At 42.1% G+C, this 12,878-nt stretch overlaps 1 protein-coding gene across 1 annotated transcript; it reads left to right on the top strand.

The window, feature by feature from the left end:
• The first annotated feature begins 4,520 nt into the window (after positions 1 to 4,520).
• cbx4 (chromobox homolog 4 (Pc class homolog, Drosophila)) lies at positions 4,521 to 11,591 on the top strand. Its single transcript, XM_041996108.1, has 5 exons — positions 4,521 to 4,820; positions 4,937 to 4,980; positions 5,651 to 5,716; positions 7,741 to 7,807; positions 8,745 to 11,591. Exons 1-5 carry the CDS (start codon positions 4,752 to 4,754, stop codon positions 10,146 to 10,148), a joined length of 1,650 nt encoding a protein of 549 aa, XP_041852042.1. The 5' UTR covers positions 4,521 to 4,751; the 3' UTR covers positions 10,149 to 11,591.
• Positions 11,592 to 12,878: the final 1,287 nt, after the last annotated feature.

The following is a 12,878-nucleotide window of genomic DNA, read 5'->3' as shown; positions in this document are numbered from 1 at the left end:
CATGGCACTGTGCTAAATGCCAGGACAGAAAGGTGCAACCATGTCAGCAGTCAAACATCCATGTTACTGTCCTCACATATCGTCCTGCAGCTCAATACAGTATCGACAAGTCATGCATTCAGCCACAAACTGCCCAAATTCCAGTGCACCACCTCCTCCTCCTCCTCTTGTGGCCTTGGCCCTCACCCCAACCAACCCCCTGGATGCCTGGTGCTCTATATGCCCCCTCCTTCTCTTCTTTCTCCTCCTCTTCACTCACTCTCCCAGGCACCCTTCACCCCCACTCCCTGCTCAGGCTCTTGGGCAGGAGGTGGGGGGAATCAATGGGGGAACCGTATGGTGGTGATGGTGGAGGTGGGGGTGAACCCCACACGACGGCATCCTTGCAGGCGGTAGGGCTCAGAGAGGAAGAGAAGGGAGGGAGGGAGCATGGAGGAAGGGGCCCGAGGGTCGCCCTGGCAGAGGAGCACCCTTCTCTGCAGACCTGTCGCCCTCGGTGCAACAATGGCCATGATAATGACACTGGAGGAGGAATTTCCCGGGCCCCCACCACCACTATACACACAAACACCTTCCCACCTGATCTTCATTGCACATTCAAATCTGCAGAGGCAAGATGAATGACTTCCTAATAGCTTTCATTTGTTACAATTATCATGATTAAACATATGTCAGAAGCAGACAAAGGAAAAGGGAGATTTCTCTCTCAGTACCTGAGGCAGAGAGAGATACAGGCACCAGAAAGGGATGTTTGTCACAGCATAATTAGTCCAAATAGACATGTGCACGAAGTCAGGTAGCATATTAACAGTAGGTAATTAAAGTCCCTCTGTTGTAGCAATTCAGTGTCTAGTCGCTGTTTTCAGCAACTTCATTCTTTTAGTTTCTTTTACACTTGATTCATCTTCCTGTTGTTGCTACATCAGGACCGCCTGCTGAGCATTTTTAGTATCTGAAGGCCCTCTCAGCATTTTTCTCATACTCCCTTCCTTTTCCTTTTCTACCCCCTGCCCTAGTTTTCTGTTCCAATCAACTCTTTACTTCCTTGTTGCTGACAAGGAACAAACCAGGTACTCAGCTATGAAACATAAAGAATCTTCTTCTCTCTGGTCTTTATTTTGCCTCAGTATTTTTCTACTATATACCTGCTTTCTTTGCCTGGGTGCTGCATCAGTCACACTTTCCTTCTCTCCATTCCGTCAGTTGGCACCCCTGACGATTTAGCAGGTGCTTGGTGCCAGGAAGGCGAGGCCCCCTGACTCCATACAGTCAACATTTTGTGGATCACTCCTTGAGTGAGACAGCTGTGTGCATGCAGAGCATGTGCAAAAGACCTAAAGCAAGAGAACAGAATGATGAAATAAATTGGTGTTGCAATAGAAAAAAGGTCAGGAGGCTGAACTTTGCTGAGAATGGACCAACAGATCACGACTTTACCTGACCCTGGCTCTGCTGCACAGACATATATGAATATCAAACTTTTCAAAAAAAAAAAAAAAAAAAAAACATCCTTTCACATTTATGCATTTAGACTATTACTAGAATTCATACTCGGGTCTATAAGACCACCTTTTTTAAACTCAAATAAGTTACATGTTTTAATATAACTGTAGATTTCATGCTTCACACTACTTGATGCAATTTTCTCTTGCTCTTGTGTAATTATAGAAACCACTGACATAAACAACCTTGCTCCTGAAATGAAGTGACGCCATAGGTTGTTTGAAAAGAGTCCCTTCAAACAGGAGATAAAAAACAGACTGGGTGACCCTGAGTTTATCCTCATGTTTTAGATAACGGCTCATTTCACCTTGACGGGCCAAAGCAAGACAAAATAAACTGGAGAGGATTCTGCATACGCACCCATGCTGCTTCAAAAGAAGCAAAAGAAATAAACAAGTCCACAAATACACGAATTTCACAAAATATTAGAAAATCATACACTGATTTAGTAGGTGTACGACCACGATTATAGATCTGCGTTTGATGGTTGAACATCAAAGTTTATTTATGTCGGAAGTTGTGGGATGGCAAATATGGGAAAAATAAAATTCTCAAGCTAAGCGCTTTTTTAAATATAATTCTTCGACAAATCCCTGTTCAATTTTGATCCCTTCAGTCTTGTTTTATTTTACTTTACTTGCAAGCAGAACTCGTTTTTAGCCGTCAGTCATCGAATCTCACAATAAAAAAAATTGTCCTGATTTCCATTCAGTGACGTTCCACTCAGGGGGATTGAGTGCAACAGGACATGAGCTCACCTCAGTGCATCTCTGAGAGGACGCACGGAGCGAGATTCTCTTTCAAAAGACGAATTTTAAATTTTTAAAGTTGAAAGACACATCTCCAAGTGCTGCAAATGATTGAACAGTGATGACTTCCCAAAGGTGATCAGCAATTACCATGCGCTCCAGGGGGCAATATGTATCTCTTGACTAGTGAGAATAACAAATTCTCATAGCTTCGAAAGACAAAAAAAACTTGACAGCAGGCAAGAAAAGTATTTTTGAAAGAGAACGAATGCCTTATAATTCCTCAATGTCTTTTTTTATATAACTGTGATGATTATGTGTGTTGGTGACGCTCTAACTTTAGAGTTTATTGGCAGATTATTGAATGCAACGGAGCCAAAGTCCACAGAGTACACAAGAATTGTCAGATATATTAAGGTTATATTACGCAGCGCTGCACGCCGACGAGCTGAGTCAGAAGATTTTCTTTTAAGATTATCTCTGTCTTGACGCAGATGTCAGGCGTCTTTCTCATCAGTAATAACACTATATTAAACATAATTTGTATTTTGGGTACCTGGTGAGTAAACATAGCGTTCAACGAATAACACACAGCTCCAAAATTCTGCTGCTTATGCCGTCAGATCTGAATACATTTGAATGCGCATTTCGATTTAAAAAAAAATCTTTTGTGTCCCAGAACAATGTTGAGAGAGCAGCTTTGTTAGTGTTTATTTATTTTAATCAAGTACTGGTTTTGCTGTCACAAACTTAAATTCTTTCTCTCTCCCCTTCTCTCTCTCTCTCCGTTTGTCTTCGCCTCTCTCTCCCATTTCATGCTGTTGCTAGGGAAGCAGGGCGTATACGCTCTCTGGCCGCGGATGAAGGGCACAGCAAAAAAACAGACATAACGCACAGAAAAGAGGTTATAGTCGAGCACATTTATAAAGAACATGATCTTAAACCTGTCTCGCCCCTGATTCCAGAGCCAAACTCGAGAATGAAAGGATCTAAAATGTGAAATTTCATCGCTTTTTGTCCATTACCTTATATGGCAGGGCAGAGATATATCGTGCCTGTATTTAATAGGCTGGCTGCTGCCGCTCTGCTCGGCTTCATTTTAACCCTTGTGGTGCTGAATTATTTTTGGAGTAAGACAAACATCGGCTTTAGCACATTTTATTCTCCTTTGACGCCTTTGGTGTCACACATACAAACGAATTTAGCCATTTCGGTTAATCTTCTGCGCACAGATCACAACTGGTGCACAGAAACCAGTCATTTGAGCACAGAGAGACGTTTTTCGCTCATGTTTCCAATTAACCCCCTCTATAAATCTGTTGGCTTGATGTAGATGACATTTACAGCACAGAATACATGCTGACTGGTGATGTGGTTTATGCTACTGGATTTAAATAGTCTTGATGTAGATAGAAACCCAATATTTCAAGCGATAACAGGCAGCAATGATGTTTATAGGGGCAAATAAGTTGTGCGCTGTGGCAACGAATGAGTTTGTTGTTGGAAAGTCGCCACAGGTAGACTGAAAGCTGTACAACAACCCTCTGCTGTGTGTCAAATTAACGGCGGTTGAGCCCAGAAGACTTGGCATTGGTTTGACTATCAGACTGTGCGTGACCTACATTTGCAAAAGCACTGAGCAGCAGCTCGAACTGGGAGTAAAGCCTGTTCTGCACATCGACAGCTTTGCTGCTGTAACGGGGGGGTCGGAAAAGGAGAACTTATTCATTGCGTGTAGAGACAATAGAAGTTTTGGTCAAATTGCCACTTTCAAGAAACCCATCTTTGTTAAGGTGTTGTTATAAAAGACTGTTACATAAACTCTTTTTGGCTTCTTACAGGGCAGAGGACAGGTGTGAATTTCAGTTGTCTTAACTGTGTGGTTTTTTTTTTTTTTTGTTTTTTGCTACGCCAATATGCTCCATGTGTCAGTAAAAACGTCTTATTGCTCTAATCTGATATGGTGGTTTAAATTTCATATATGTGAAATAACTGATAATTATTGAAATTTACTTGTTAAGCAATGTTTGCCTACAACTCAGTGGTTTTGCCAACTGTGGACTGGTTTAGCTGGAGAAGGACTTCCTCCTGCTTTACTGAACAAACGAAGATAACTGAAAGTGTGGGTTTTTTCCTCATATGTCCTGTAACCAAGTGATAAATTTGAATTTCTAAACACAACCCTGCAGTCCAGCACGCTCTGGAGATAACCCCAACCTTTTTGCAAGGTCTCCACCTCCCCCTCCCCTTCTGACGTCATCTGCTGAGCTATTGCACGAGAAGTGCTGCTCAGAGCCGCACCACTGAATATCTCATAGCCAGGACTGTGGCTAGTGCAAAGAAGAGAGAGAGGGAGGTGGAGGGAATACAGTTGGATTTGGATACAACTGGAAAACTACCAAGCGCGCACAGCACGCACCGAACGGAAGGCACATCGACGGCGCGTAGCCAACATTTCACCTATACTCGCCGTCCTCCTGCGATCGGACTCAGCCGAGAATGGAGCTCCCTGCCGCCGGAGAGCACGTCTTTGCGGTGGAGGGCATCGAAAAGAAGCGCATTCGGAAGGTAACGTGGAAGCGATGTTTCCACAGGCGCAAAAAAAAAAGGGGGGGGGGGGGGACGCTAAAATGTTACGTTTAATTTGAGCCTCACCTAAATGTTTTCCTTTTCCACCATCACAGGGCAAGACAGAATACCTGGTCAAGTGGCGAGGCTGGTCCCCCAAGTAAGTCCTAATTACTGAAACATCTCCAATATGTCACCAATGCAACAATTTTAAGATGATCCAGGTTATCGACATAAGTGTTGTGCCTAGGGGGTGCGCGCACAGTCTGTGGTTGTTTGTGCGCAAAGTGTGTAGCTGGGAGAGCGCGGTCGGTATGTGTTTCAGTGTATCCGCGGATGCCTTCACTAATTTATGCGAGGGAAGGGGGTAGGCACAGCCATGTAATCCCGTTTTAATTATTTCTGCTCTGCCAGCGAATTTACGAGACAGTAGTGCTAAAATGGCCGACTCGATGTTGGTGCTGGAGGAGCGTTTGGAGCACACACACATGCACACTCTTTGAGATTGACATTTTTCTCCCACAGTTACCCTGTCCTCGCGGTTTGATGAGCTGTAGCGGGAATGTGACAAATAGCTTGTTGTTTTTTCCACGCTCTTGTCAGGGGGGTTATTTTAACAAGGGAGTTATAAAAAATAATCAAAATGACCCACTGTAAAAAATAAAAAATAAATAAATAAATTAAACGTGGGGTGTGCTTCACCTGTTTAATTTGACTGCACCTTGGGTGGTGAAGATGTGGGAATGTGGTAGAGGCTGAGGCCTGTGAGTCAGTTAGAAAAAGGAAGTTAGCACGTGACAGCTCTGACAGTTTTTTGCCCCTCTCTGCAGATACAATACATGGGAGCCAGAGGAAAACATCCTTGACCCGCGCCTCCTCGTCGCGTTTCAACACAGGTGAGATAGATGTGGACTTCGGACCAGGCCGCAGCCTCCAGTTCAGCCATGACCATATAAGGGCATGGGAGGAGGGGCGTCCCCCCCCCTTCCCCCCCTCTCGAACTCTCTCTCTCTCTCTCTCTCTCTCTCTCTCTCTCTCTCTCTCTCTCTCTCTCTCTCTCTATGCCCCCCTTTCTCCCTAAGGACTATCTCCTTGGAGAGAGACTAGGGCATATTGTAATAATGGAAAACCCCAGAGAATATGTTCGTGGGTATATGTTAGGAGATTTAAGTCATGATACTGAATGTCACATGGGCTAGCCTGGACTTAAAACACATGCCAGTGCATACTGCACGCCAAATGCTCTAAATATCACTTGCAATATTAGGCTTCTTTTCTGTCTGGTTTCTCTTTTTAAAAACAAATTGTATGCAACATTCCCATGAAGATCCAACAACAATTATAACAGTAACTTGTTTGTAATATGCTGAGGCAGGTGGTAATTTAGGACATGAGCTGCAGTGGAGAACTTAACCACGTTCAGGGTTACAAGCAAAGCTGTTTGTAGTGGTTTCAACATGAGGCCGTCAAGCTGCATGAGCATGAGCTCAAGCTGCACAACTCTATTTTGACACAAACATAGAATTGCCTGCAAAGACACTATCCCACCCTGGCAGCTTTAATTTACAACCTATTTTCAAGCTTGGGTCAGGACAGGCTTTCCAGAGGCTTGGAAAACAATTAGAAACTCATGAATGGCAATCTCGGCGGTTGAGATGTTAATTAATTTCAAATGCTGCTGTCATTTTATCTTTGACATGTGCATAACTACACCTTGTCTGGACCCATGAGGCCTGTGAGATATACTCTCTCTGTAGGCTAGCAGGCTGCTCGTGGGACTGAGTAACGACATGATGGCTGGGGAAAGGAATTCGCTTTTCTGAAAAGGCTAATTGACACGCAGTGCTCCTCAACGTTTCCAGTGTACCGCTCTCATATTCCCCTGCAGCCCGCCCGCCTGCCTGCCTGTCCGCCCGCCCGCCTGCCTGCCTGCCTGCCTGCCTGCCTGGCTCTGTGTGTGTGTCTGGTTGTGTGCTGATGGTCATGGAGAGCTGCTTCTGCGCTGTGTGTGGATTCCTCTCTGCTCCCAGTGGATGGGGGAGGGGATTCGACGAGGGAGTCTGTAATTGCCAAATCTTGTGTGAATAGGGGTCACCCTGTTAGACGCTGTTTTTAAAATTGCACACATTATAGCAGAGCAGACTGTTTATTGTGGCCATTTTCTGGCAGGTCTGATAGTTGGAACATCTGTAACCAGAGGCCAATATTAGGGAGGGTTCTTTGCATGTCTGGTGAAGCCTGTTTACAGCTGGCCTTCACCCAAAGCTGGTTATTTATGAGCCAATGATGAGTCAAGGTTTATGTCAGGGAGCAATATTTCACACGTGGCACAGCGCTTGATCAAGCCAGTTCAGCTAAAATAACATGGTTGTCCTCCCTCCATGGAAACCACATTTCAAGAGAGGTTTGCTATTAGATTTATATCACCATGCTTTTTTTATGTAGGCATTGTGTTACAGAATACCTGGTGGTGTGTGTATGTATTCAAGATTACAGAAACACTTAATAATAAAGTAGTATTTATGCTACTGCATTTATACCTCATGACCCTAATTAGAGAAGGACTTTAGGAAAAGGAAGGGTGTGCTGCAGGAGGGAGGATGTTTGAAAGACGAGAAGAGATTTTCCCTGCTGTAGCCTTAATTGAATTTCTCCAGGATAATGAGAATATGGAATGGGCCGATTACCATGGAGAGCTATGCAAATAAGGATCAGAATGCTTTGCAGCCGCTCGCTCACATGTGGTGTGGGTATTCATTAGTCCTCTGAATCACAATTCCACTTTTGACCTTGTGCAGGTAGACAAAAACAAGTGAATACCCTTCTTGTCAAATTTGTAATTTTCTATCTGACATAATTAGATTTTTAATGCATAAAGGAGTGTTTCACTCAATCTAATTATTATCTTTTGTTTTCACAGGGAGAGGCAGGAGCAGCTGATGGGATATCGAAAACGAGGGCCAAAACCAAAACATCTTTTACTCCAGGTAATTGTAGATGAATCATCACCAGCGCAATAGTTGCTGTAGAAATATAAACCTTCACCAACCTATGAGTTTTACTTTGTGAGAGGCCAAAACAGGAGCTGTTCATTTAGGTGTTTTACAGCTGCTGTAATTATACTTCAGGTTATTTAAAGATCTTTATTTAGAGAACGAGATGGCTCTAAAGCTGGATTTATCTTATTATTATCATGAATCCGTGTTTGTTGCCTGAGGTTATAGAAACTCTGCATGAGCACTCTCATTTTATCTGCATGTTCATTATCTCTTTGTGCCAAATACCTTTAGATGCAAAACAGTTTCTTACTTTTTGAAGCAATTTCATTAATTGAGGGCGTGCTCTTTTTTTATATCAGGAGATTTTCTTCCATATTTCCCCAAGACAAAATAAATGAGTAAAATGACTCTCTTAGCTCAGGCATTTACAGAACCACGTCCTGAGCCAAATGTGATTATATATTTCGAGAGTCTGAGCTGATTGTTATGCAGTGTCACTCCTTAAGAAGCGTACCACGCTGCCAGAGTCACACGTGGCCAGCAGTCAGGGATAAAGCATGACATGTCTGGTGGCACTTCTCTGACCTCAGGTCACAACCAAAATGTCTTGAGCGTTCTGCTGCACTGCCCCTCTGACGGCCATGGGGTCAGCATGTACAATAGGGAGGGGGAAGGGGGTGATATGGTGGGAGGGAGGATGTAAACTGGGTCCTGATTGGATAGTTTCGTTTGATTTCCTATGAGAGTTAGCATTAGGTAGTCATTGATTTCAAGTCCTGCAGGAGTGGTGAGACCTCATTTTCAGCAGATCATTCAGCAGCTTTATTTATAAAGTTTGATTTTTATGTTCAAACGTGTAAATGATTCTGATGATGTAATTATTAAATCAGGTTCTTTTAGTAACAATACGTGTCTTTTCTTTAAGGTACCATCATTTGCCCGAAGATCAAGTATTCCTGCAGGCTTTGAGGAAGCATCTCAGGATTCAGAAAGTACCCTTAAGTCCGATCCCATCCAGGTCCAACGTTCCCAGCCTCAGCAATACCAGCTGAACAGCAAGAAGCACCATCAATACCAGCCCAGCTGCCAGGAGATCCCTGCCGACCAGCTAGCCAACAGCAAGAAGAAGTTCATCTACCAGCTAAACAGCAAGAAGCACCACCACTATGAGCCTGACCCACATATGTACAATGCACAGGCTTCTAGGCTCAAAGAGGTGGTCAAAGTTCAGGAACCTGCCAGCAAACCAGCAAATCCTGGCTGGAACTTACCTCTGGCTTTGCAGCAGAAATGGATCCGGGACAAAGATACAGGCTGCTTGAGCAAAGTCAAAGAGCTGGCAGTGGAAGTGAGGAAACCAGCCGTTAAAGAGGTCCAGAGCGAGAACGCACTTAAACCCAATCCTAAAGATGCAACCCTGCCAAGTGCTATTAGTAGCAAAATGAAGATAATCAAAAATAAAAACAAGAATGGACGTATTGTTATTGTCATGAGCAAATATATGGACAGTAACAAGGTTCATGGAGCAAAGGGGAAACATGGGGAACCATCTAGAGAAGAAAAACCCCAAAGCACCAAACCATCTGAGAACAATCCAGGACACGGAACCAAAACGGCAGAGCATCCAGAAAATGGTATCCCCAAAGAGATGTGCAATGGCAGTTCCCTCTCTGTGGCAGAGCATCCCATAAAATGCTCCCCAAAGGACAGGCATTTCTCCAAACCTTCACCAAGCACAGCAGAGGAATACAACACAGAAGTTGCTCGCGGTCAGGCTGATTTACCAGAAGATTTGCCCTTACAGCTGACCGCCAACTCTCCTCCTACGTCTTGGACTCTTGACACCTCTATCCCAACCCCTACAGCTGTGGACCAGATCAGAATCCCCTCCTTCCCCATTGACCGCAAGCGGAAGCTCTCAGATCCCATTGAGGATAAGAATGTTCCTAAAATCTACCTGACATCAAGGAGCTTAAGTGTGCCCTGCACTGTGGTCACACCACCTCAGGACAAACCCATTGACCTCCACTGCAGCGGCCCACGCCACAGCAGTATATGTACATATGAGGTTGTGGGCAGCCAAGAGGAGCCAATGGACCTCAGCTGTCCAAAAACTAAGAAGCAGGTTGAAGCAAATACACAGCCAGAGCCGGAGCCGGAGTCTGCTGTTAAAGACACAGCTCCTGCAACAGAAGATACACAGAAATCCACAGAGAAACCCAAGGAAACACCTGCTAAAAAAATATCCCCTTTTATGGGAAATATTATCATCACTGATATCACGACAAACAGTCTCACAGTCACCTTTAAGGAATATGTTTCTTACTGAAGAATCTTCTAAGAAAATTGGAATACCAGTGACAGATTGGCCATCTTGTAGATATGTGGATATGTAAAATAAAGAAAATCAAAATTTTGTATAAATAGAAATTTATAATTTATCATTCAAATTCAATATGTTTCTTATAATGTTTTATACTATAACTACTCTGTGATGTTGTAGCCAAGAAAGTGCCCTCGAGGATTTGAGCGAATGCATTTATTTGAACATATTCCACCTAAAAAAAAAAAAAAAAAAAATCAAACTATTTGTTATATGGAGCTTAATGGGATGCTATTGCTGTTGTTTCATACTGTATCTGTACCAAACTTATATAACCTAAGATATATGAAGGTTTATACATTTTTTTCTATAAATAATATCTCTTCCTTTGGTCCTGATAGAAAGTGGAGAAGAAGTTGTTTAGTGTATGCTGATCAAAGATCGAATTGAAAGCACTTAATACATTTTTATACATTTGCTTGTGTCATTAGTAGAGAAACAGTCTTTTTCCGTCTTATTTCACAGATTTTTACTTTAAATTATAACAGACAGCTGCCCTTAGAGTGAATTGGCATATTTTGTTCCATGTTTTCTTTTTGACTGTATTAAAGAAGGATTAGAAATGACATGCATATTTAGAAATCCGTTTTGTCTGATGGGCATGATCACGTGTTTGCTCCTTTAAAGCAATCTCAATGATAATCTCAGTGTCTTCAGTTGCAGCCTGATCTGTTATTATATTGCATATTTTACACTTAAACTAATATGAAACAAACACTCTCAAAGGTCAGTTACTTTTTAAAAACTGTGTAACTGATCAAATGTGACTTACAGTTAAGATACTCGATTCTTACCACGAGAAAGTTGTGGTTTCCAGTTGTTTACTTCACATATTGAAGGGGCTCATCTACTTTTGTTGTTGAGGCTCTCTGTATAATCCGAAGAGCACATGTGAGCGATATTTGTTTTATTATAAAGGTACCAGAGTACTAAATGAGTGTGTTAAAGAGATTAAATGTGACTTGTGAGGCTGACTTTGTGTCCTGTTACATGCAATCCAATGAGTCCAAGCCGTTTTAATTATGCTGCTGAAACTTCTGAGCTGTTGGATGTAACCCACGTTTTGAGTCTAAACGGCCTTCCTGCACAACTAATGCAAATCCGGTCAGAATGCTAAAATGCTATAATAATGAAAATGAAGAGTGCATATTTATTGACGTTTAATATGTTTAGAAGTGGTTTGCAGCATCAGAAGCTGCAGCTGATTCCATTTAACAGCTTCGCCTTGAATGAGTTTTGAGTCTGATTGCCACTTTTTGTTTTTTCTTCTTTCTTTGCCCTCTGTTCAAAGTTAAAATGATTGTTATAAAGTATGTTCTATGAGCTGACTTGTTGGTTCAACTTCTTGGATGGTATGTTTAACAATAAAGACAGAGATCTGACCTCTAATGTTTTGTTGCGTTGATATTTGTGGGTGTGCGGGGAGGGCAGTCTTTCTAATTTTTGTTTCCAAACAACATATATCCACCATTGGTCACCTGAAGCATCTTTGCTCCAAGAGAGAGAGAGAATGGAACATTAAACACAAGAAATGTTACCATGGTGGTGAGGCATGGATAAGAAAACAGATCATGTTGCATAATCACAAACGATCCTGTACAAAGGGCTCTCTGTATTGTGTAACTGCTCTGGCCACTCGTATTATTAAAACCTTACCCATGCATTATTTTCCTGCTTCAGCTTGACCCCAAGCAGGAATGTAAACATGCAATGTGACTGGAGTGCAGCAAGAAAGATGATTATGTAATTCCTAGACTTGATTGTAGAGAAGGGCTTTATGGAGAGGATTCGGTTACAGCTTTGTTCAGTCTTACAGGAAGAAGTGTCAATGTGACATTTAAGTATAGTGTGTCTCTGAGTGTGTTTCATGTCATTTTCAGAACATTGTAAGTTGTTTTAAAGACTATTTTTAGAAGGTTTGTGTCACAATGACACAGAAGTTCTCCCCACATTATTAGAAGATTTAAGTAAACAAGTCCAGACTTAGAAAAAGAAGCGGAATCACATGCAAAGCTAATACACATGTTATGAACTAACTGAAAATCTTGACCTTTCTTGACACGATTAAATCTTGTGGGGCCTCCTTCAGCCTTAATGAAGGTCAGTGAAGGCCTGGAACCTGAAGTCGGGTCTCAGAGACAGAAATTTATTTATTTATTTATTTTTTTCGGTTGAATTGAGATCTGAAAGTGACTGAACTATTACCTGTTGCATGAGTGACAGACAGACCTTGGAATGTGTGTGAACCATGTTTGGGAGATCCAGATTAAGGAATGCTGACTTAGAAAACTCAGTCAGTGTCAGTGTTGTTGAGGAAAGACTGATTTAGAATCACTCTAACACTAAAACAAGTCAAGTTCTCTTCATGCAAATTTAATTGAAGAAATAAGTTGTAACTAAATTAACTGTTTTTAAGTTGATAAACCATTTTCTTACGTTCCTTCTGATTTTAATATACATTTCCATTTTAGAGCTTATAGCTTATACTCTTTTTGAAGTCCAAAAAAATCTAATCAAATAAATCTAAACCTAAAGCTGAACGTAATTAGAGGTAACACCATCTGTTAACGGCAGAGCTGTGCTAAGCTGTATCCATTGGTCTTCAAAAAGAATTCAAAAGAATTTAGTTCAAACTTGACCCGTCATCGACCTCCAAGGAACCTTCATTTCTTTTTC

This window comes from Melanotaenia boesemani, chromosome 2, assembly GCF_017639745.1.
Source record: "Melanotaenia boesemani isolate fMelBoe1 chromosome 2, fMelBoe1.pri, whole genome shotgun sequence".
NCBI classification, from domain to species: Eukaryota; Metazoa; Chordata; class Actinopteri; order Atheriniformes; family Melanotaeniidae; genus Melanotaenia; species Melanotaenia boesemani.
This window is presented reverse-complemented; position numbering and strand designations above follow the sequence as displayed.